At 44.1% G+C, this 23,504-nt stretch overlaps 1 protein-coding gene across 2 annotated transcripts in view; it reads right to left on the minus strand.

Annotated features, from left to right (window-relative positions):
- Positions 1-23,504, minus strand: part of nos1apa (nitric oxide synthase 1 (neuronal) adaptor protein a) — a 95,855-nt gene that overhangs the window by 32,060 nt on the left and 40,291 nt on the right. For both annotated transcript variants that reach the window (XM_031575087.2, XM_031575088.2), the window contains exons 5-7: positions 19,056-19,164; positions 14,753-14,894; positions 12,885-13,042 (exon numbers count right to left, since the gene is read on the minus strand). In XM_031575087.2, coding sequence (XP_031430947.1) covers positions 12,885-13,042; positions 14,753-14,894; positions 19,056-19,164 — 409 coding nt within the window. The remainder of the gene's footprint in view (positions 1-12,884; positions 13,043-14,752; positions 14,895-19,055; positions 19,165-23,504) is intronic.

The following is a 23,504-nucleotide window of genomic DNA, read 5'->3' on the forward strand; positions in this document are numbered from 1 at the left end:
GGCAGCTGTGCGTTGGGGCCAGCACTGCAGAACAGCGGCCTGTAAACACCAGCTGCTCCCGTGCAGACGGCTGGCGGGGCTGACACCACTTCCTCCTCACCAGCACTCCAGCACAAACACAAAACACGCACACACAAATGCACACGGGCGCACACCAAGATGCAACATTACACACACATGGACACACACACACACGACTCATATGCAGGTACACACAAGAAACACACACACACACACTCAAATGCACATGGATATTCTCAATGCATCGCTGCAGACAAGCAGATGGACAAATACACAAACTATAGCGCAGAATGTCCCCCTCACCAGCATAAATAATAAATCATCCCCCACACACATGCCTGCACACAGACACAAACATATATACACACCTTCCATACATGACCACAACAGACCAGGCCCACGCACACACTGCACAAAAGCAGTAAATCCATCAGCCGCCATTTCATGCTTATCCACTGATCACCACAGCACAAAGTTCATCCATCAGTCGAGAGAGAAGTGCCCTTTATGCCCGGTGCTCTATAAATCACGTGTTAAAGTGTCATAAAAGCCAGATATGACCGCTGCTGGTTTATATATCTGCTGTCAAACCCTGACGAGCTGTCACAACAAATGACGGAGCCCTTCCTCCACGCAGCCTTCTTACTGTGAGCTGTGCCAACTTCTACAAACCCCAATAACTACGGCATCTTCTGCACCTCTGCACAGCTCAGACTTTTAACTGGATCTAATCAGCGCAGAGGCCGTTCCACACAAATGCAACAGATTAATGTGTTAAGCCATCCCTGACTGATGCCTTCTGAGTGGCTGTCAAACCCTGCGTAGCCGTTCCCCCCCCAGCTTCTTTACTGCTGATGCTTTTGTCATTCCGCCGCTCTATCTGAGACTGATGTGACAAGGGTACCCCTGACAGTGAGATCTGCCCATTATATGCCAGCCTTCAACACCACCGGGGCTCCAGAAAGATAGATGAGCGGGGCGAGAAACAGAGGGATGCGGGCGCTTGCCAATGCGTCCGCCGGGGTGGCAACGCGCCAGGGGAGCGGAGAGGCCACAGTCTGCTACCACTCGCGCGGCCAGGAGGGAGCAGAGAGAGAGAGAGAGAGAGGGAGAGAGAGAGAGAGAGGGCTGGAGGGTGAGAGTGCTGACGTGGAGAGTAATAAAGGCCCCAGTTATCATCTCACCGCCGGGGCCAGCGCAGCCTCCTATCAGTCACCCAGCCGGCTTGGAGGGCCAGACAGGAGACTGTTTGAGGAGCGCACGGCCCATCCATTGGCGGCACTTTTTCACCCAGAGCTGCATGCCCAGCGCATACACAGAGGATGGACTGTCTGATCAGTGGGCAGGGTGACATTCTGTCAGCACGTCTATTTGGCCTGTAGCTGAGATGGCACTGCTGTTACTGCACACTGCCCGTAGACCATTCCCAGGGAGCACAGCTAACTTGGATGCCATTCACCCTAGCAGTGGTCTGGCTTTGAATAAAGTACATGTTTTATTCTCTGCTATTCTACATTGAGCGATGTAGGCAATATTTCATGAGCCATGTTCCATGAGTCATTGTATGTCCAGCCATCCATCCCAAAGTCATCCTCACCCTAATAACATTGTAAGTAGTACACACGCTACACTGTAAGTAAATTGGAACAGTTCTTCACTGGCTTTGGTGAGGTTTAGGGTCGTTACAAGCTGGTCTCAGGGGAGTTGCAGCCAGCGAGGCACAGAGGGAGGAGAAAGAGCAGGAATGAAAGATGGTCTTGTCAGTGCAGGTTACAGGGTAATTTGCTGTGCCGTCCCTCCCTCCCTCGCTCTCTCCCTCCCTTGCTCTCTCCCTCCCTCGCTCTCTCCCTCCCTTGCTAACTAACACTAACACACACACACACTCCCTCCATCCATCACTCCATTCCTTCAATCCCTCCCTTTCTCCCTCCCTATCTGACTCACTCACCCTCTCCCTCCTCCCTCACTCCCTCCCTCCCTCACTCACTCATTCATTCATTCATTCATTCACTCCTTCCCTCACACACACACACACACTAACACACACACACACACTCCCTCCATCCATCACTCCATTCCTTCAATCACTCCCTCCCTCCCTCCCTCTCTCACAGCTGATAATGGGACCATGTATTAGCCATTCTGCCATGCATATGTGACAACTTCAAATGTGCCAATATTTTTCTTGTGCCAACTCACTTTGCTTTTGTGTTTGCTCTCATAATAAAGCAAAATGAGCAAGCGGCTCTCAGCGGTGTGCTCAAACCAACAGGATATTTCCTCTCCATACAGACCCATAAAAGACAAACAACACTGAGATGCTGTGCACCAGGTATTACAAGACGGTACAAATTAAAAAGAGGATGCCAAAGAAACGAAGAGAGGGCTCAGAGACCCAGAGGGAAACATATGTGAATCGTAGGACAGATTTTATTTTCCAACTGCTCTCTTTGACTAGAAGATTGTCGTCCATTATACAGCTGAAAAAAGATTATCTACTATTTCTCTCCATCACATTGCTGAGGGGCCCCAGTAAAATGCATAAAACTGGGTTGTTGATTGAACTGTTAGCTGGTATCTGAAATAGCATGTGCACAGTGAGTTGACAAGTCTGCTCTAAAATCCCACCCAGGAATCAATCAAGCTGGTGAGAGGCCTGTCTTTGGCTAGGTTCGTTCAATCACTCCATCTCCTATGAGTCCGGTTTTGGATTAAAATCACAGCCACACAGCCTTTCGACAGCACTTGGCCAACCATTCCATTCAGGCTGTTCTGCCACACAGAATAAATGCAATCATCTATAAAAGCACAGGTCTTTAAAATAACTCGCCATGGTGATATGAATAGAGCACAATACTTAACCTTCACTTTGAGCCCAGATATTAGCCCTCTGTATTATTCTAAGTTCACATGACTGGCAGACCCTCAGTGAGCCTGGGGGTGCTGCTTGAGTGCTTCAACAGTTTCTCCATTATGATAATTAAAATACAAAGCATTCGGGACTTGCTCCCAACTTTCTGAAGCGTTATGGAGCTTCAGGCATTGGGATAACAAGCCATGATTACCTGATACTTATCCAAAGAGGAGAAAAACAAACAAACCCAGAGTTTTGGCAATGTGAGGGATGCCAAAAGCATTTTGCATTAAACATTGATGTGATGAAAACAGACTGGGGACAGCTTTCACAGTTTTTAAGCAACCACAAACCGCTACACGATTCCATGAGAAAGTGCCATGCTTCTGCAGTCTGCACATGGGAGATCTCCACTATCGACTGCCAGTGACACTTGTGCCCTTCAGAGCCGGGGCAGAAAGCAGACTCTCCGTCCTGCATGCAGCCATGAGATTAAGACGGGGTCCTGGGGGACGGCTGAGTTGGTCCACGTGAAAGCCCTGCATCAACCCAGCTGGCAGGCCTTCTTAAAAAAGTGTGCTTATTTATTCTGGAGCCTTTTAAAACGTCCTTGCCAGCTCTAATCTAGCCAATCCATCTCCACAGCAAAGACATCCACGTGCACCAGGGTGAGCTAGACACGTGGGGGTGGGAGAGAGATAGATGAACTATCCTGATAGAGAACTCAGAGACAACCTGTGACTAGTCTCGTTGTCGTCATCCACCAGGAGCTGCGCCTGGCAGACGTGCCATTCTGTTTCCATGGTGTTTTGCCTACGGTTTTCTCTGACATGAACTCACAAACACACAAATATGAGAGGGCCGTCAGTCTTGGCAAAAGGCCAGAGTAACACCGGCCTGGCACAGCCAGCCAAGCAATTTTCACTGTTCTTTGTGGTCTGTAAATTCCCCTTGAGAACTTGGCTAATGGGCGCAGAAGATTATACTGACAGTGAGGGAATCGAATTGTACATCCTTGTCTTACAAGGAAGACTGAGCTTGTGAAACTTAAGCCAGCAGAGGTAAGGCTTAGTGGAACTAAGCAAGAATTTCTGATAAGCATTCACAGCTAAATTAGAGAAGATAAATTGATTGACATATGGTCTGATAAATTCAATTCTGGCATCCATGCTAACAAGAACATCCATGTTGTTTTATCTCTTTGTTTTTGTCTTGAGCTAAACCACTCCCCACATACCTCTGCTGGCAGCACTAGGCTAGAACTGCCCCTCATGGACATCATTATGATACACTACAGCTTATCTGGTGTGGCAAATGTGTATCCTAGCAACCCTGAACAGGAAAGAATGAACAGTACGGTTCCAAGAACTGCTCTTGCATGGTGGGCCTTTATGCTCAGTCCTCCTGTCGGTGCAGGGAAAACTGTTGCCAGGTGAAAGTCACAAAAGAGACCCCATCATTTCCAAGGAGCCTCCCAGGGACCCAGGCCATTTTCAAGATCAGCTGTTGAATAAGTTTTGCTCGAGAATATTGGCTCTTCAACAGACAGAGATGAAGAACAATAACGAAGAAAAGGAAAGCTTGCCTCTCCCAATAAAAGAAACGGGAAACTGATACGAAGTAAAATAGGATGCACAGACAACAATGACATTAACTCAGGTTAAAAAAGGATTCAAACACAGCAATGTCTGTTCCCTTTTGGTGTTTCCTTTCCACTATTAAAAAGATGTCTCAGAAGAAAAATAAGTATGATGAAGAGAGACCGTCAACCAGAAAACACTTTCATAGACTTTTTATGTTGAAACTAATGCTACCTGTCACGGAGGCCTATTAACATGGTCAATAAGCTAATGTGCTGACCTGAAACAGACTGGGATGATGCATTCATCTCAAATGTCAACTAGCAAATGCTGCAGAATTAAACACACACAAAAGAAAAGACTATAAATATACTCGTAGAGTGAAATGCCAAACTGCTTTTCAGATCTTTTTTCTAAATATCTTAGAAAAACCTCAAAAAACAAACTAAATATTGGAATAAACCTACATATCCTTGAGAACTAATCTTTATCTAAATTTAAGTGTAGTTATTGACTAGCCAATCACAAGGAGGCCTTTCATTTTCCAGAATGTTCCACACTTTCCTTGATCTCTTCTCATCAGAATACGTATGTACTCAGAAATGACCACCGACAGAACCAATATAATCTACATAAAAACCTGATTTTGTGAACCAAGACAACATCCATTCTGTGCCTCTCAACTGTCCCTGGAACAATAAAGCCCACAGCATTGTCCTTCCATCAATATGATGTTTATGTCATCTAGATAAATGTGCTTTTAGAGTCCACTTTATGTAAGGGCTGATTCACCCATGCCCTGCTACCAGGTATAAAACATTATGTGGCTCGGCATGACTCAGGTTCCATCAAGTCCTGTTACAAATGACTGAAATAGAGTGCTACTATTATGATGCTCAATACAAATTGGATGACTCACCTGAATGGAGTCAGTTCAGATCAGTGTGGGATGACGGGTACTGTGTTATGCCAATTGCTTTGAACCAAAACTTCAGAAGGAAAATGTCACCATCAAACGTGACTATGACAATTGGCTAAATATGGTCCAGAAGTATATGCAGATGCCAAAAATTCCAGAACAGGGGTGTTGATGACTAATCAATGTTCAATTATTATCTTAACACAAAGGGAGATGAAAAAACAAACAAACAAAGAAAAAAACACTGACAGTGTTTCAGTGGTATTTCAGTTATTTTTGTGCCAAATATTTGTAATAGTGAACCTATACCAGGGGATATGTTTAAGTTTAAATCAAACTTAATCTAACACATTTAGGTGCTGTGTTGTTGTTTAGTCATGGTACGTTTCTGGAATTTTTCAAACACAAATGAGAGAGTGAAATTGACACAGAGACCCCTGGCAAAAGAGTGTCTGCATTTCACTGAATTTTCTGGAACTTTGACAAGGATCCATTTAAGGTTCTGAAATCTCAGAGAAAATGGGAAGTTTGAGAGTGGAAAGAAAGGACCTAGAAGAGTGTCTTCAACAGCGACATACAGACAATTTGAAAGATAGGTTTAGCAAAGGACGATGGCCGATCCAGGTGAAGAGAGGAGCAAGAGGTTGCGCGCTGTGCAAGGGCTGCATTGTCACCCGGCCCTAACAGGGTACCATATCGTGTCTATAAAGGAGCGTCTGATGTTTTGAAATATCTATGGAAGCCTGTGGTGATTCTATTGGAAAAATCCTATGTGGCTTCGGGGCAGGATGTGGCTTCAGGCAGGTGGTATTTTCATTCCAAAGGAGAAAAACGACGTATGCATAGGCCAATTCCAGCCTATCAGTCTTCTTAATGTGGAAGGACATATCTTCTTTAGTGCGGTAGCATGGAGGATGGTCTCCTATCTTAAGGCAAATAGTTTGAGAGGTATTTCCGTGCAGAAAGCAGGAATCTGGATGTTTAGAACAGAGTTGCATGATTCAGGCTGTGGTGTGGTATTTGTGGATCCTGTGAATGCCTTTAGATTGGTGCCACACAGTCTGTTGTGGAAGGCATTCAGCTACTTTTAGGTCCCTTAAAAAATGTCAGCGTTAGTCAGGGTAAGAAGCCGCGACGTGGTGAGGTGATTTCTTCTATGGTAGAAAAACCTATAATGAGCTCAGGCAGGTGGTCCAAATTGAGTGACAGAGGACAGGTTTTAGAGCTTAGAAAATTCATTGTTAAGGCTATCAGTACTACTGATAAGACCTTCTTACCTGGTAAACTGAAATGGAACTGAGGTGCTTGCAGTCTGGGCTTCAGCCACACGTAAGGTGGCCTTTGACTGTGTATGAAGTTGCTATTTTAGAGGTGGCGAAATTTGAGAGAGTCATGAATAAGGCAGTTTGGCTTGGGGTGCCATGCACGGTAGCTTACTATGGAAAAGGAATTTTGGAGTTACCAATAGCCAGTTTGTGAAGGAGTTAAAATGTGCTAAAACCAGCTTGGAGATGATTTTGTTACAATCTAAGGATCCAGTAGTCAAGAACACAACACAATGGTAACAGCATAATCATCGCATTACAGCATATAATTGGGCAGGTACAGAGTGGAAGAGCAGGCTTTGGGCAAGGTGACAGTTGGAAAGCATGGGGTAAGGCTAAATTGCTGTAGAGGAGGCAGACTGTACCTAGTTTTGTTCGCAAGTAAGAAGAGGAAACTAGACGAGGGCAATGGATGAACTAGCATGGTGTTGGGACAAGGAAGATCAGCTGGGGAGAACTTTGGGCTATGGATGCTAACCGCATTAAATTAACCATTGCAGCCACTTATGATGTCGCTACATGTGGAGACATAATCAGGTCTTAAAATAATTTGCGTGTTTGTTTGAGACTAACAAAGTTGAGGATAACTCTTTGCCGGTTAATGACAGGGACAGTACGATTTATTTTGTGCCAGAGAAGTCGACACCAGGCACGTGCAAACAGTACTGGCAAATGGAACAAAGTGCAGGATTGGAGATGGCTGGCTGATGTCGGTAGATCCACAGTGTATCGCTTTGACTGCTATGAGATCACAAATGGTGTTCTATTCTGAATGTTTGCTTTATTGAGTTAATAGTTCCCTTTGAAGATGTGATTGAGGAAGCATTTGAAAGGAAGAAGCTCAAATATGCGGAACTGGTAGCGGAAGCGAGGCAACGAAGTTGGCAAGCCAGTAATCCGTTGTTCTACCCTGCTGCGCAGGATCTTTGGTTGGGCAGTTGTTATATTGGTTAGGCTAGGTTGGGTTGCTGGCTATGACTACTTGCATGTGTATAACTAGAATTAAAAAAATCTGTTGAGTCGAGGTGTCATCTAGGTTTTTCATATAAACAAAAGACTGATGATTTGTATTGGTAAACTGCAGATAAATAATAGTGTCAGTACAAATAATTAAATATTCTATGATTTCAGTTATAAATAGAAATTCTAATGAAGTACCTATCAATCTTCTATAACGATGCCACACCACAGAACATCCTATGATTAATTACAATGCTTTTTCTTTCAAATAAATCACCACTGAAACTAACAGTCTAACCACTTTGTGTTTTAAGGTTGTGTAAATACCTTAGTTTTAGGTGGTGTTGCCTGAATGTAGGTGAAAACTGTTTTTAAAGCCTGGATCACTCTAAAGGTTGTGGCTGTGCTAAATGATTAGATTTAACTTCACAGTCAGTCATTGTTGGATTACAGGGATGACACCTTTCAGTCCAATGCCAAGGAGTTGCAATATTTCTGTCCTGACAGAGTTGCACTGCAGACTCCTTAAATGTCTGCTCAGTTCGACTGATCATACCTATTCTGAAGTCAGAACAGTTCGACTGATCATACCTATTCTGGTCAGAACAGTTCGACTGATCATACCTATTCTGTAGTCAGAACAGTTAGACTAATCATACCTATTCTGAAGTCCAAACAGCTGCAATCATTAGGCTTCTGCTCAATTCATCTTGACAAAAACGTTTATTTGTCCATGGTGTGTTTCCTGACAAGGGTTTCTGACCAGCTGTTAGCATGCATGGCTGTGCTGTGTAAGTGAATGCTGACCTCGTCCATCAGGTTTTACTGCTAAGGTTGAAGGAAGGCAGATCCTCCACAGACACACAAATAAGATGGGGAACTATATATATTTGTCTCCTCATGAATCAACTACACTTTAGGCTATTACTATTGAATGACAGCCCAAATATTGCACAGATAGGTCAATCACTCTTTCAGACCTTGAGGTAAGAGACAAAGGGGGCAATATCCCCAAACCACAGTTTTTCACTCTGGTGCACCACCCACTAAACTAATGCATCTTTTTCAGACATGCCACTGGGCGTCATAAAAAACCCTGTTTCCAAATTGAAGTGGAGGGTGCTGAAACAGGCCGTCCTAATGGTCTAGTCTGCCCAATGATTCAGCAAAGACCTGCAGGGGGGTAAATCTCTTCAGTGGGCAAAGGCTGTTTGTGCCCTTGGAGAAAGCCAGTGCCCCATGACTAAGAAGGGCAGAATTCGGGCACATTGTTGGCATTGTTCAATACAGAGAGCTGAACAGTGGCAAGCCATGTCCATCAGTGTGGCACTTACCGATAATCTATAACAGGGCTCGACCAGTGTGTTTTTTTTCCAGAGCACGATACGATAATGATTGTCTGTGACAGAAAGAGGACGATAACCGAAATTTCAAGCCGATATTTCAATGTGAAAACAAATAGGCTTATTAACATGGGCTTAATAAATACAAACCCTCTTTACTTAGTTATGTTTTCAGGCATATATCTATATAAAGCAGGTTTAATAAAAAGTTAAGAAGGTTAGAAAACTATTTTGAGTGTTGGCATGGGCAAGCTGTCAAGTTGTGCCTCAGTTGTGTGTGGGCATGCATGTTCGAATGAGACGGTGAGAGAGAGAGAGAGATGATGACCCTATTCGGATAGTCTTTTTTTGTTTAGGAAGGTTCCTAACGGAGTGAAATGATCCGGAAGTATTTAAATGCTTAGGGAAGGTCCTTCAATGCTCCTATCGTATCTCCTTTAGCATAGGGTACAATGGAGCATCTTTTATGAAAGGAAAGGAGATATATCGCCCAACAAATTCTTGCAGCAGCAAACCCAACCCAACCCAATCTACAACTGATCAGCATGAGCCACATCAATAATGTCTACTTTCGCATAATTACCTAGCCTAGTGTAAGTGCAGTCGGATTCTCCTAGCACTGAGGTTGTCTTTTAGTAAGTCCTTATGAATGCTACTTCACATTTTTCCTTGACCTCATGACACTTCAAGCGCTTCAAGGACGATAGGATCGACTATCTGACCGCAGCCACGGTTGACTAAAAGGGGCTTAATATTGACGTTGTGGTTACATTGATCTTATTTAAGCTCTGCAACAGATGCCTATCACTATTTCAATCATTACGTAGGAAATAATTGCATTAGAAATAAAGTGAATTGCTACATCACTTAGGCTGCATTTTCAACATGAAGTATAAAATAACCTTAAAATTAGCAGGGTGATTCTAGGAGCCTCTCCTACACTCTACAGTGTGAAAGGACTGATGAAGTTAGTGAAAATACTGTGTACTGCAAATGCTTGCTTTAATAACTCAATGAGGTGAAATGAAGAAAAATCTTAAATCAAAGCAAAGTTTAACGTTTTTGACCGGTTGCTCAGTAATTCAGAAGGGCTATGCATTCAAGTGCATCAATTAGTCCTTAATTCTTTTATACAGCAAGACCGTTTTTTTAATCTTAAGCATAGACTACTTATACGGATATAAAAAGGTCCAATTAGCCTAGTGCAATTTGGTTAACGCCATGGTTTGAGCACAACAGCACTTTTACTGGGTACTTTTTTCCAGCCGCAGGTCTGAGAAAACATTTGATTTTCAAGGTCAGATAACATTGCCTGTCTCAGCCAATGAGGCCATTTTGTGGACTACCATACCAAAATCATTTTTTCCTGACAGAAGAGATGTGTTGGGATACTACATGCGTTGCTTTTAACAGTGTTTTTTCATCAGGAATTTAGATAAAAATACACAGATGGCAGATAATCAGATATTTGAAAAATATTGACCCTGATTATCTAACGACCAGATAATCGATCGCCCCTAATCTTTAATGGGCAAGATCACGATCTGAGACTGAAACCTAAATCCCAGCCTTTCAATATTCAAAGCAGTGACATCAAACAGAACAGTATCAATTTCACGTGAAATTGCTGAGTAAAAACCCAATTTAGATTTTGTTTTTCTCCAAATGGAGCTAGGGCAACGTTAAATGGTAATGTAAATTGAGCTTGATGGTGTATTGAACTGAATGCTGGCATGCAGGGCCATCATGGTGCTCTGCACCGGGCAGGATTGAATGATGGTCATTACTAATTCAGAAGCTTTCAGAACACTCAAACCACTCATGAAGTGGAAACGAATCTTTGATTTTTAGAAAGTCCCTCCTTTTAATTATTTAAAGAGCTGGAGAAAAAAAAGAAAAGTCCTTTGAGATATCTGGATTTATTTTATTCTGCAAGGGTTTTGTGGAGGCCAGGCCCTCTGTGCGAGGAGTGTAAGCAAGATGGTGGAGTAAAACTGATTTGCTTTTGTAAGCAGCAACTGGAACCTTCAGAGAGAACTAAAAGGGCAACTATCTTAAAGCTGTTTGTTCTGCTGCTTCTCTGACAACAAAACAAGGCAGCTGGGGATGGCTGGGAAAACAATAACTGAACACAGAAAAAAGGACAAAGAACAGAACACACACACATCTTCTTTTACAACACAAATGCTGTAATGCTGTGCCCTATCCTGGTTAAGGCCTTACCTTTCTGATCGTCATCAATTTGTTCATGTCCAAGTCATAAGTCATCCAGTCACACCAGAGTAAGTTATGGTGTTCCCAAGGCTCTGTGCTTGGACCCTTGCTCTTCTCCATGTGCATGCTACCCCTAGGTACGGAGAAGCACTTCACCTATCCATGAAACCTGATCAAATTGTACTGCTACCCCATACTCTGCACTAGCATTTACCTGCAATGTAAACAATTGCAACAATCGACATAGTTTTCTGTTTCATTATTCTACTTATCCATGTAATAGTAACCTTACGAGCACACTGTATACCCACTAAGCTGTTCTACAATACTTGAATGCTCTCTCCCCACCTTATCCTCTATCATTTTTGCATGTATCATGTATAGATCATGTTATGTTTGTATGTATTGTGTACATTTACCACATGTATGCTAGCATACTCCTCCTGATACGTGTATGATTTCATCTGCTATGCTTCTGATTGTTTCCCCTCCCCTCCTGCCACAAGCCCTGGCTGGCTTCAAGCAGAGGGGCCCCCCTTATGTGCTGCGAGTTTTTTCTTGCCTCTGTTGCCATTGTGCTTGATCTGAGGGGGTTCAGGCCCTGGGCTCTGTAAAGCACCTTGAGACAATTTTATTGTTTTGAATTGAATCTTGATTCACGGACTGGTAATCGATCACTCTCACACTGCCCCAGGGGGACAGCAAAACAGAGACCCTTCACACCAGCACTCATGTTTTTAAGTGTTTCACAGCTTGTTGCGTTCAATCAAACATCCACATAAATACCATCCCCTTAATCCCGCTCACAAAGACTGCCGTGGGGCCTCAATTTATGAGCTGGATAGGATCTTGGTGCCGGGCTGTATTGTGTAATGTTAGCTGGGAGTTTACAGCTGGTTCCCTGAGTAAAAGCTCTTCATGAGATAAGGTGTATGGGATTCTCCTGCCACTTACAAAAAGGTCCAACCACAAAGGAAACAATACTCAAAACAACTCAATAACAAAACAAAAAACTAAAAGCGGAAAAAAATAACAATGCACTACCTGTCACTGCTGTTATTCAAATTGATATTGAACAACCTTGATACGGGGCAACAAAGGGAAGCAGCTTTCTCCATTTCAATTCAAACAGCTCTCCCCTTAAATGCAAAATGTGCTTAAATAAACAAACCGCATACAAATCACCACGCAGGAGGCAAGAGGTAGCCTTGAACCTGCCCCGGGCACAAACACGTTGTAATGAAATGGGAGCAAACCAATACCAACGGATAAGGGAGGCAGGAGCGTGCTGCATTCCAAACGGAGCCCAGGTCTCTCCAGCCTTCTAATTAGGGCTCTCCGTGCAGCGTGCTTCTTACAAATGTGGAAAACAAGGCCTCCCATCAGTGGAATAACAATGTCCTTGCTTATCATTTGCAGGCATGGTGCTCCCTCTCATTGAGCGCAGAGACATGCCAATCCGTCACATCAGCTACACATAAACACCATGAATATTTAAGGCCTTATGTGCACTGGAATTCTCATGTGTGAGTATTCATGTGTGGAGTGAAATGTGTGTTGAGTAATACTCACATTGTGACATTTAATGTCATCCATAATAAGTTACACAGCACTATGATGAGGACTGAATGTCTTGACACACTGCTGTAAAGGCTGCTAGGGAGTTACCTTTCTATCTATGGTGATCTCATCGTCCTTCTTTGCCTCGTCGAGGTCGGTGACCCCTCGGTTGAACTCGTCCACCGTGCTGTCTGGGACGGCCAGCTCTTCGGCGTCAATGTCAGTCTCCTCTGCCAACGTCTTCTCCGCACCGGTCAACTCCCGTTCTGGAACGCAGTGAGTACTTCATTAGTCATGCAAACAATCCTCAAGCACCCCAACAGTCGCTCGAGAAGTTTATTGAAAAATTTTGAAATCTGAGGCGAGGAGATAAGGGGAGCTCAGACGAGGATGGGACAAACATCTGCAGGCAGAGAGGATGAAGATAAAAGAAGAGGAGGAGGAGGAGGATGAAGCCTTCGTTAAATTGGTTCGGATACATTCATGCAGTGCTTCATACATACATACACACACACACACACACACACTCACACACACACACTCTCAATGACTAGGCTGCACCATGACACTAGAATGTGGCAGCCCGCTACGAATCATCCCTCTGTCCATGGCCAGGAACAATTCGTTCCTGAAAGGCCATTCTGTCCCCCCAGAGGAGAGGAGAGGAGAGGAGGATGTGCACGGGATTGGATGAGCACCCGGGGCGGCGTGACAGTGGTGCGTCAGCGAGGAGAGTGACGCGGGGGCAGGGGATCCTTGTGCTGTTGAGTAGCAGGGCAAGCGTGCGTGCGTGTGTGTGTGTGTGTGTGTGTGTGTGTGGGGGTGGGTGACGGCACTCATTCTCATCTGCATATGAAAGGACATGGCTCTACGGGCAGACCTGAGGGTGAATGCTGGCGAAGATAATTGGCCCGCCGGCCCCCCCGGATCCGTGAACCCGAGGTGGTCGCCTACTCGCTCTCCTCTCTTTGTTTGTTTGTCTCTCTCTCTCTCTCTCTCTCTCTCTCTCTCTCTCTCTCTCTCTCTCTCTCTCTCTCTCTCTCTCTCTCTCTCTATATCTCTCTCTCTCTCTCTCTCTCTCTCTCTATCTCTCTCTATCTCTCTGCAACCACTCGGATACCCTCAAACGAGGCACTGCTCGTCACAGGGGTGAGCACATGCACAGATGCTCTTGCACGAAACCCAAGCATGCACTCGTTACGTGAGCCAACTCAGACACACACGCTCTGTCTAAAGCAGACCTCTCACACCAACACACAGATTATTTGTACTGTCTAAAACGTACACACACATGCAAAGTATCATCCTCTCTCATATACTCCCCATCACATACAGACCTGCTCCCTCCCTCCCTCCCTCCCAGTTGCATCTAATTTTGCTGCCCTCGACAGGCATGCTGTGGTCTGGGCTCACCAGGAATCGCTGGCGGCTTGCATTAAGTGCACCACAGGAGCTCCTTTAACATTCATTCATCCCATTTACCACAGATTAAAAAGAACCTTCGTATTCACACACACACGCACACACACACACACACACACACACACACACACACACACACACACACACACACACACACACACACACACACACACACACACACACACACACACACACACACACACACACACAGATAGAGAGGCACACACACATACACAAATACACACACAAGGTTTGGGAGATTTCAACAATAATACTCAGTCATACACACACACATGCATTCTCACTCACACACACACACACACACACACACACACACACACACACACACACACACACACACACACACACACACACACACACACAGACACACACACACACTAAAGAAGCCTAGAGACATGTACTGGAGGAGGTGCCAAATTGGGTCTTTAAGGAGGAGCAGGAGAGGGAGGGATGAGCAGAGAGGAAGAGAGAAGAGTAAGAGAGAACAGAGGAGAGGACTGACGTAGATTGGGAAGAGTGAAGATGCTCTCTACCTGTGACCGCGGAGACCTCGCAGGCCTGGTCGCTGTCGCCATCCTCCTGCCCGTCAGCATTCTGTTCGGTGTGCTGCAGGCTCAGCTTGTGGCAGACCTCGAACGCCTGCCCCACCGTCCGCACGATCCGCATGGCCTGGCTCTGGAGACGGGAAGGAGAGGAGAGGGAGAGGGGAGAGCGCTTAGCTTGCATTCAGCAGTCCTCAAACTTGACTGGTGGAGCACTACTAATGGAAAAAGTCATGGTTCTAATCCAAAGGGGACATAGGTCCTGCCAGAAAAAAAGGTTTGTATTCTTTGTGCCTTAAGCCACAATTTAGTATTTACAGAGTCTGGTTCTGTGACACTTGCTTTTATCAATATGGTGGCTCAGGAAAAGGAAAAGGAGATTAAAGCCAAATTGCCCAGCCCTTCACAGGAGGCCCTTATCATTAGCGGAGTTCACCTCCAGGATGAGGTGTCGGTGTCCTAATAGCTTCTTTCCCAGAGAGCTGGCCCCACATCTCCCTTTCCTGACCCGGCTCTCTAGAACAGTCTGGCTGCCGAGAGCAAGCATCTGCAGTTTCTACCTCTCAGGAGGAAGGAGGGCTCATTATCCCATTCTGGCAGAGGGGAGTACAGTGGAGGCCAGGTGCAAACACCATGAAATTTGGAGGTCTGCTCTACAGTGCAGATGGTAACTCAACCGCGAGTTACGTTTTTTTTTCCGTTCATGGAAGATGACGCCAAAATCTATGGGACGCCATATGCCTTTACAGATGGAGCATCTGGCTGCATCTAGAGGCATAACTTTGTCACTGTTAACCTTCAGTCCTCCGTTTGTGTATGGGAGATAATCAGATGTGTCCATCAATGTCCACACTCTCCATAAACTGGAATAAATGTCATCCATGCAAAACACATTAACATTCCAAGGTACTGTAATTTCCCGACTATTAACTGCACCGTATATTAATCGCATGACAGCATTTTATGTAATTGTATATAACAAACCAATCCATGTATTGATTGCACCCAATGTATTAATCACATCATGTCACCTTAAACTAAATTGTATTGACATGCTAGTTAACATGTGCGAAGATGAGAGGAATCACATTAGCGCGATGAAGAATAAAACACCAGGCTTCAGTGATGTCTTTATTTCATATTTAAAGCCATTGTTTTGACAACCTGTTTATTGGTCAGGATCGGTGTTGTATGTCCAGTATAAGCTTCACACTACTAAGCTGCTTCACATTACTATGCCCTCCTGGAGGAGTATGACTGATCAGCTCCATTAGAAGAGCTCTGGACTGATTGAAGTACAAACTGGATGACTGACATATATTTTTCGAAGCGCAAAATCACAAATCTGGCCGGAAATGTACGTCTGCTCAGAAAATATTAATAATACCACAACTTCTGCCCACTCACTGCAGATGACGGAATGATTGGGTCCTTTGTCATATGCAGCTGAGTTTGTCACGAGGGCCTTGGGTAGCAATAGAGAAGTATTAAAGCGCAGATAGCAGAGCGCTCCAGCACCGGTCCTACAGCACAAGGTGTCAGGAAGAATTCCATATGTTCTTCATCATCTTACCCTCAGAGCCCCTGGGATTCCCCCAACTACTGCAATATTAAACATCCTGCTCTAGATAATACATCTTGTTTGTGAAACCGTATCACCACAGTGGACATACAGACATCGACTTATTTCCATTTGTTCATTGATGTGAGATAATGGCTTCACTTGCGTGCAAACCCATGTATTAAAAGTGACAGTTTGAGAAAAAAAAATGTAAATCATTTTATCTAACAAATACCGATGATGCCTGGGAGTAAAACAAAAAGCTATATTATCAATCCACAGCTAGGTGTAGAGCATCAGAGAGAAATGAGAAGAGCTGATGGGTAATTACTTGAATGGCTCTTGAATGGCTGGCTGGTAATGAACACTTATGCTGGAGAGTGAAATGAGGCAGGCAAAGACCCAGAGTCTGAAGAGCAATTACCTTCAGCAGCTCCTGCTTGGACACTAGATGTAGAATCCACACTAGACTGGCACGGCCAGATACATATGTCTAGTCGGTTTGGCAATTCTGTGCCATTATTTTACAGAAGCCAAGTAAATGGAAAAAAGAAATACCAGACCTCCAGTATGGCATCAAAAGCAGGCCTCAGGATAGAGAAATACTTGCCATGGATTGATGGTATGAAATAATACCGGTATCACTCCATCTATTAATCTTCCTCCATGGACCTATACATTTTCAGAGGAGCGTGGACATAAAGGTGTGAGCTAACTCAACTTCTAAGATGTGTCTATGCAGCTGTTCACCTCGCAGGTGTGTCATCCATAACTGATAGACTTCTGCATTGAAACACAGTAACTTTGAAGGCTTGCCAGGTCACACGAATGGCACTTTCTATTCCGTTTTGGCCCTCGTAGTTATATTTAAGCCTATCGCCGTGACTGATTTGACAGACTGTGCCTTAGAGCGACACTCATTTCCCCCTCCTGTGGATGGGGGGAGCAGGTAGCAGTCTGTAATTGAATCTGGAAGTACCACACCTGTTCCTGAGACACACTCATTTGTTGGCTGGCTTAATCGCTGACTGATTAACTTATGCCGGCAGAAAACGGCAGCTTTCCCTCTCTCTGTGTGGTCACTGGGAGGAAGCAACCCTTACGAATATTGAGCCCTTGTAGATGCAGTGAGACTGGAAGAGGAAGACATGTTTTATGAGCCGGAGGAAAACAAGACTTCACCTTTCACTGCACCCTTTGAGTTACGTTGTTCTGAAATTCATGAAAGCTATCTTTTGACGAGGGGCTGTTTACCTGAAATGAAAAGAGGTGAAAATAACCACACACAGTGTCCTTTCGGTGGTTTACGCGAGGAGTTTGGATCCGGGGAAAGACGAGCCTTAAAATCTTGTGTACTGGCACCTCCCCTAATAGCTCCTCTTCAGGTCTACATTACATTACAAGTCTAATTAAGAGCGTTTTAAAAGCACTCTCCTATTTCAATCGAGATCTTTTATCTTGACCCACTTTGATCTTTATCAATCTTTATCAGTAGGGGAACCGCAGATGGATGTAGTGCCAGCCTAAGTGCTGTGTTAGGACGACCATTTTCCTCGTCCTCGTGTGTGGCAAGACGAACAGCCCTCTGGCACCAGGCTGGCAGGGGAAAATCCTGGCTGTCGGATCTGAGGCCTGGGCTCCATCTCTCAGTCGATCACGCCGCTGAGCCCCACGGGGAGCCACTCAGGTGGTATTAAGATGCTGGGCAGCACTTCTTCTCTGCAAGCTGCCTGAATGCTTCAAATGAATCCTCCGAGGGTGTCGCTGTCATTTAGTAATCTCTGATAATGACAGGGCAATTAAAGCTCCTTTTATACCCGTCTTGACACGAAATGAGGATTTTCCTGGACGGATCTTGAAGATTCCCTGCTAATGTTGGTGGCTTTAAGTGCTGGCTTCTTCAAACACAACTTTGGACCAAAGACCCACAGAATGACACTGGTATGAGAAGCGATTTCTTCTCACATCTATCCTCCCCAGTTCAAGTCTCCACCTTGTCCTTCCCATACTGCTAAACATAGATAGGAGATTTTTGTCCCCCTGAGACAAGAGATCACTGATACTTCAGAAAGCATAATGTGTCAGCTATATGACAAAATACCTCTGTATTTCTATCCATACGTGTCCACCTAGGTTATCTACTGTATGGGAGATCAGTGATGTCTCACTCGGGTCACGGTCGAAACTCATGTGAGACTAAAAATGAGAAATAAAAATGGACCCTCTACACGTTTGTGTTGTAGAGTGAGTTAGCAGGGTGGGTGCACTGTGGGCCGCTGTTCAGTAGGTGCTACGCGTACGCTTCACTGCTCTTGCTTTGTGAATCTCTTTCTGCTCGAGTGACTGGGGAGAATAACACAGTTGCTCACGAGCAGCACATACAGTTCAACTACCCTGCCCAGGGAGCCGGTACCAGCCTGCTGAGGTAGAACTCTGTTGAACCCACTGTCCAAAAACTCTCTCTTTCTTTCTTTCTCTCTTAATCTCTCTCTCTCTCTCTCTCTTTTTTCTCTTTCTCTCTCCCCCTCTCTTTCCTCTATATAAGGGTATGTGAATGGATCTCTCCAAAGACTGAATAGGCATCATTTGCAAGGTTATGAAGCTAGACTGTGATTTCATCTCCTCTATCGATAACCTTAACTTACTGACAACTGGGAGTCAGCATGAAGGACTCCTGTTGGCCTTGGGGAACTGTGATTGCTACACAATGTATTACTTGACAATAGGCCTTACCTTTTTCTTCGACTTGAAAACATTGCACCGAAATACGTTGCTTTGCCCATCTCTAGCAATGTAACTGAAGATCTTCAAATCCTGTGAGTCGTGGGAGACATAAAATATCCTGAAACAAACAAAGATTTCCATAATTAGTATGTTGCTAGACACAATGAGTTGAGTACAGTTACAGTCTACAGATGACCGTTATAATTTCTTCGACTATTTAACCACCTTGCAAACTTTCCCAAGTGAATGTTAAATAACAAAGTTGCCTTCCTCTACAAGGAGTGGTTATTTGAGCAGAATCAATAATTATACAGCTCAACATTGAAAGTCAACAAGCCTTGAGAACAGTGTATAAATTAATTACTGGTAAAGCTCCTAAACTTGGAGACTAGCAGATAGAAAATGAAGCCTTTTAAACTCGCATTTCCCATGTGCAGAAAGCTGAAGACACAAGGATAATGACAGGCAAGGGGAAGATGGTATCTCAATAACCTTTCTGTGGATTCTATTACCGCTACTTTCAATGACCATTATAGATGACCTTTTGTGATGTTGCGGGTAACCAACTGGAATGATTTATTGTAAGGCGGAAGAAAGCCATTCACTGCATGTCATTTCTACCCATTTGCACAAAGACAAAGCCTGTAATGCTAACTGGATGAGCAGAAAAGAGGGGATGCTTAGCTTTGAACCAACCTTCAGGTCCACAGACAGACAGACAGACAGACCAAACAGCCAACAGGAAAGCCTATCAGAGAGGACCATCTAGCCGGTAAAAGAGTGGAAAAGCAATCGTTTTGGTCAGGGAATCGGATAAACATTAATTTCCCCTCTTCTCCTTCAATCAGCCTGATACAGATCAATTCTCTGCTCTGGAGAGTGGCCTAGGAACTAGCTGGGTGAAACACTGGGTGTCCCCTCCACAGCCTTATCAATTGACAAATGGCCTGGCTGCCAGGGGATATCAAAGGGGTCGCTGGGCTGAAAATAAAGGGGAGAAAATCCCTAAGGCTCCAGAGCAGTGACAACTGAAATAACTTCAATACATCTGAATCAACGAGCAGGCATGCTCTGAGGGACCCTGCCATGGTGGTGTTTCACAAGGCGCAAGAACAAAAAGGCATCTATTTTAATGACCCAACCAGCTTCTGTTGAGAGGAAGAATCCTGGAAAATCCCCACGCTTTTCAGAACATTTCTATTGATTTCACTGATTTCTGAACAAGTCAGTCAGATTCATGCCTATTTCATGCATTTTCTTTGATGAGTCCAACAAAAGTGTACTTTTTTGTTCTCATTAATTCTCCAGTTATCTATTCCCCAGTAAGACAGTCAAATTAAAGTCAGAAGTAAGCATTTCAGATCTGTGAACCCCTTATATTTAGCCTCATGTGGTAACTTTCTCAATATTTATATTACATCCCTGTGTTGTGATTGGAAAAAGAAGTACTGTACAGTAAAGGTCTATTTACATATTTTGTTAAATGGTATTTAAAATCTTAATGGTAGTGAAGTTTCTCAACAAAGCTTTATAGCACACAGACCTCATTGATATGACCTTCAGGACATAATGATAAACATCTCCACGTTAACTCTATTCACTGGAGCCTGACAGTTAAATAAACAAACATCAATGATGAGCAAACATCAATGTTTAATGTCACTATTGGAGGTACAGCAGGAAAGCTGGACAGCACAAACACTGAACAGGATGCAATGACAAAAACGCTCTTGGGGGAGGGGGGACTACTTAATCAGGACTGTGAGATTTTCAGAATGAATTGTTGAGAGATATTATTTGTAGATTGGACAATTAACCAAATTGTCCAATCTACAAATAATATCTCTCCATTGCAACAATTTAGACTGAGCCACAAAGATTCCCATGTTGCGTAACTGACTGCTACAGTGTCCAACCATTCATCAGTTACAATGAAATTGCCCAACCTGGGCAAGAAGGGATGATGGTGCGAGAACTAGTCTCTTTTACTAGTCTTTCACGAATACAGAAAGTGGATTACACCTTTTGGAGAGAAAACCAAGCAATTTACAAAGGCAAACCCCTATTGCATCCATGCAGTATAGTCCATGATATCATGTGTCAATATTCTTCTCCAGTGCACTGAAATGGAGGCAAGCTCACTGCTGTATGTGCAAATGGCTTTATAAACATGCCCTTCTTCAGTCCCATGGGAGTGTAAAGGGGAGGTGTGAGGTGAGAAGTGGAGATGTCAAGGGAGCGTGAGGCATACAAGAGGGCATCTCTGATTCGCTTAAATGAAAAAAAAAAAAAAACTGAAAAAACCAAGCGAGCGGTAGACGTGACAACTGGCAGGGTCGGCGCTGGTATCCTGTCGGCAAGCGCTCAGGTGGGCAATTTTCAAATGAACGTGTTAAGACCTCACGGCTGTGGCACGAAACAACGACGGGCGAAAATAGGGCTTCTCATTAATTTGATTCTCCTGCTGCCATTGACAGCCCTGGCTGCATGTCGACTCAGCGCTTTCGAAGGAAGACACATGCTGTTTAGGGAGCCTTTCCTGAGCCTCCCCATTCATCAACGCAGGGAGAGAAGCAGCAGCCAAAACATCTCTCCAGCTCCCTGACACCACTTTTAATATCATAATATAGGCCGGAGGACTGGAATTAGGCTCCAACAATTAAGCCGGGGTTGTTTCAAAAGGTGCAGAGCATTATCAACGGATCGCATATGTCAAGCAGAAAGCAAATCTAGCGTGGCAACTCCCTTCTAATTCTGTATAGAATAGAGGGTCATGTTTTGACTGGGGAGGGTTATTATGAGGTGTGAGGAAAATCAAATTACTATTCCCAGTTCAGAGTAAATGGGATGATTCGCTCAAGGCATCAATGTTATTTCTCTCTGACGTAGTAATATTCCGATGTGAAATGTTCTCGAATCATGAGCACGAAATGGTGTGAAAGCGATTTGATGAGGCTTTCAGAGCTTTGACTTGTACTAAAAACTGCAATGCAACATAAATGTGATGTATTATTATTATTATTATAATAAAGTGTTATTTACCATCGACTGTCATTTGTTATAGTCATGTAATCAGTGAGATACTCTTACTGAAACACACAGACACTCACCGACTAATATAAATATACATTTTCTAATAAACATTAAATAAACAATAAACATTTCAGTTGAAGTGATGAAGCAGCAGAGTAAGAGCATGAAGAGCGTTGCCAAGTCCCTTATGGTAGAGTGCATGTGTTCCTCTCTGCATTCGTTTAGTTCACCTCACAGACACAGGGCATAAGGAAGGCACTCATTCTATTGATGAAGTGCTTCCTAATGCATTCTACTGATGAAGAACCTCCCACTGTACATTTCGGTTGTAAGTCTTTCGTTACACCGTCGTTTAGTTTAACCGATGCAACCCACACTTGTTACGGATGCAAGGGGGAGACTTCTCCACCCATCACAAGGCACCAGGCAAACTGAATTATTGATGCCTTTTAATGTTTCTCAGTTCACGCTGGCCCAGTGGCTTTAGCCTGTGGTATCTTTCACAAGTCCTGTGTGCAAACAAAAGCCCTGAAATGTCATCAGTAGTTTTAAGAGAAAGAGAGAGAGAGAGAGAGAGAGAGAGAGAGGGGGGAGTGTGTCATGGGGCTCCAAACACTACCCCAGAAACAAAAGAGGACATTTCCAAATGCCACCCTACCCTTCCTGTGCTCATGTTTACGGCGGGCACTTTTCTTCAAATGCCCAGATAAATGATGTCCGCTTCAGTACTATTCTTCCCCAGAATGTCAATGGAGGGATTATAAGAGACTGTTTGATAAAGATGCCTTTTATGGAGTCCACTATGTGGAAAGCAATGCTTTTCTCCCCTTTAGATACGAAAATTGTTTTCGAGTCAGTTATCAAATTGAATAAGTTGGGGATAAGCTGCGAATAAACACTCACTCACACTCTCTCTCTCTCAAACACACACACACAGACACTCACACTCTCTCACACACACACACACACACACACTCTCTATCTCTCTCACACACACACACACACACACACACACAGACAGACACACACACAGACACACACTCACACTCTCTCTCTCTCTCACACACACACACACACACACATTTGCAGAAGTCAGGAGGATCATAGAGGATTCATATGATAGACATAAGATCGACCTATACGGCACCTCTCTCTCACACAAACATATGGGTGTTTAGCACATTTTCATGGAAATGTCCTCATGCTTAAAGATGGGCTCAAAATATTGATCTGAAGACTGATGATGAAAATGCAGGAGGTTCCATTTCGATGCCTACAAACTTCAAATGACTGCACTCCTCTCCCAGGCAACCCTATACAGCACTGATAAAAAAAAACATATGAATAAACTATAAATATGTACAAGGTCTAGGGTTGGGTACCGAGAACCGGTACCAATATGGAACCGGTTCCAATACAACCGGT

The sequence above is a fragment of the Clupea harengus genome, chromosome 10 (genome assembly GCF_900700415.2).
Source record: "Clupea harengus chromosome 10, Ch_v2.0.2, whole genome shotgun sequence".
NCBI lineage: Eukaryota > Metazoa > Chordata > Actinopteri > Clupeiformes > Clupeidae > Clupea > Clupea harengus.